The 1,119-nt window shown below is 61.5% G+C and overlaps 1 protein-coding gene across 1 annotated transcript in view; it reads left to right on the forward strand.

The window, feature by feature from the left end:
* The window catches only part of ANO9 (anoctamin 9), a 16,010-nt gene that overhangs the window by 352 nt on the left and 14,539 nt on the right, over nt 1-1,119 (forward strand). The window contains exons 2-4 of the mRNA XM_035893056.1: nt 81-197; nt 472-608; nt 901-950. Of these exons, the coding sequence (XP_035748949.1) occupies nt 81-197; nt 472-608; nt 901-950 (304 nt within the window). The remainder of the gene's footprint in view (nt 1-80; nt 198-471; nt 609-900; nt 951-1,119) is intronic.

Raw genomic sequence — 1,119 nt, forward strand, 5'->3', positions numbered from 1 at the left:
TGCTTCGGAGAGGCTGGAGCCGGAAGGGAGCCCTCCCGGCTTGCCACCCCCATAAATTCCCTGGTGTTCCCTGGGAGCAGGGGGAAGAGAAGTGGGATTTCGTCCTGGTAAGCGACATCCACGAAGCGGGCAGCGAAAAGGAGATCAAGAGGAAGAAGTTCCTGGATGAGCTGAGCAAGAAGGGGTTCACCATCAAGGTGAGGGGCTGCAGGAGGAAAAGGCGGCAGCAGGTACCCGGCTGCCTGGTGGTACCCAGGATCCAAGCCCGGTTTGGGCGCCTGCATCCCAGGAGATGGGAAAGACCTGAACCTCTGCGCTGATCACCCTACCAGTGCTGGAAAATCGACCATTTGCGCAGCCAGGGGAGACCCCAGCCCTAGGACTCGCCTGGCCCCTGGCCCTGGTGGCCCTGCCCCTTTCCCAGCCCCTCGGCTCTGCCAGCGCTGACAGCCCTTGTCTTCCACCCGCTAGAAAATTGAGGACAAGAAGCTATTTTATGGAGTCCGTGCCCCCAAACAGATCTTCCAGCAATACCAGCAGCTCCTGAGGAGCCCCGACAGCGGGCGGCAAACCCCCGATGCCCACCATGACATCCCAGTGACCACCAGGTGGGTGCTGAGCCGGGCTATTGACTTCCAGCGCCTTGCACTCCCCGTTCTCCGCACCAGCATCCATTTTCCAGCTTGGCTCATGGTTGTGCCAGGCTTTTCATTTGCCACCCACGGCCACCTCCACTTACCCGTGCCAAGTCTCCTGCAGCCAGCTCCCCGTTTCTTCCCGCCTTCCTTTCCCGGATTTTGGTGCACACCTTCTTCCTTCCCTCCCCTGTTTTCCAGGGCCACGCACCCCAAAGCTGTTATCCCCCCGGGCAGCCTTTAACCACAGTTTCTCCTTGCTCAGGATACGGCTCGTGAACTTCATCCTGCAGAACACGAAGACGCCTGAACTCGGTAAGGGAAGAGGGGGCCGGCAGGGGGGATGCTCAGCCCAGATCTTCAGCAAGGCTCCTGCCCCATGGCGGGCACGGGCATCCCCCGGGGGGGGGCAGGCAGAAGGGGGCAGGAAGCCAAGGCACAGCTCAGACGGGGAAATTTGCTGCCGCGTCCAGAGGCTGGGGGG

Source organism: Egretta garzetta, unplaced genomic scaffold, assembly GCF_000687185.1.
Source record: "Egretta garzetta isolate BGI_Z169 unplaced genomic scaffold, ASM68718v1 scaffold904, whole genome shotgun sequence".
NCBI lineage: Eukaryota > Metazoa > Chordata > Aves > Pelecaniformes > Ardeidae > Egretta > Egretta garzetta.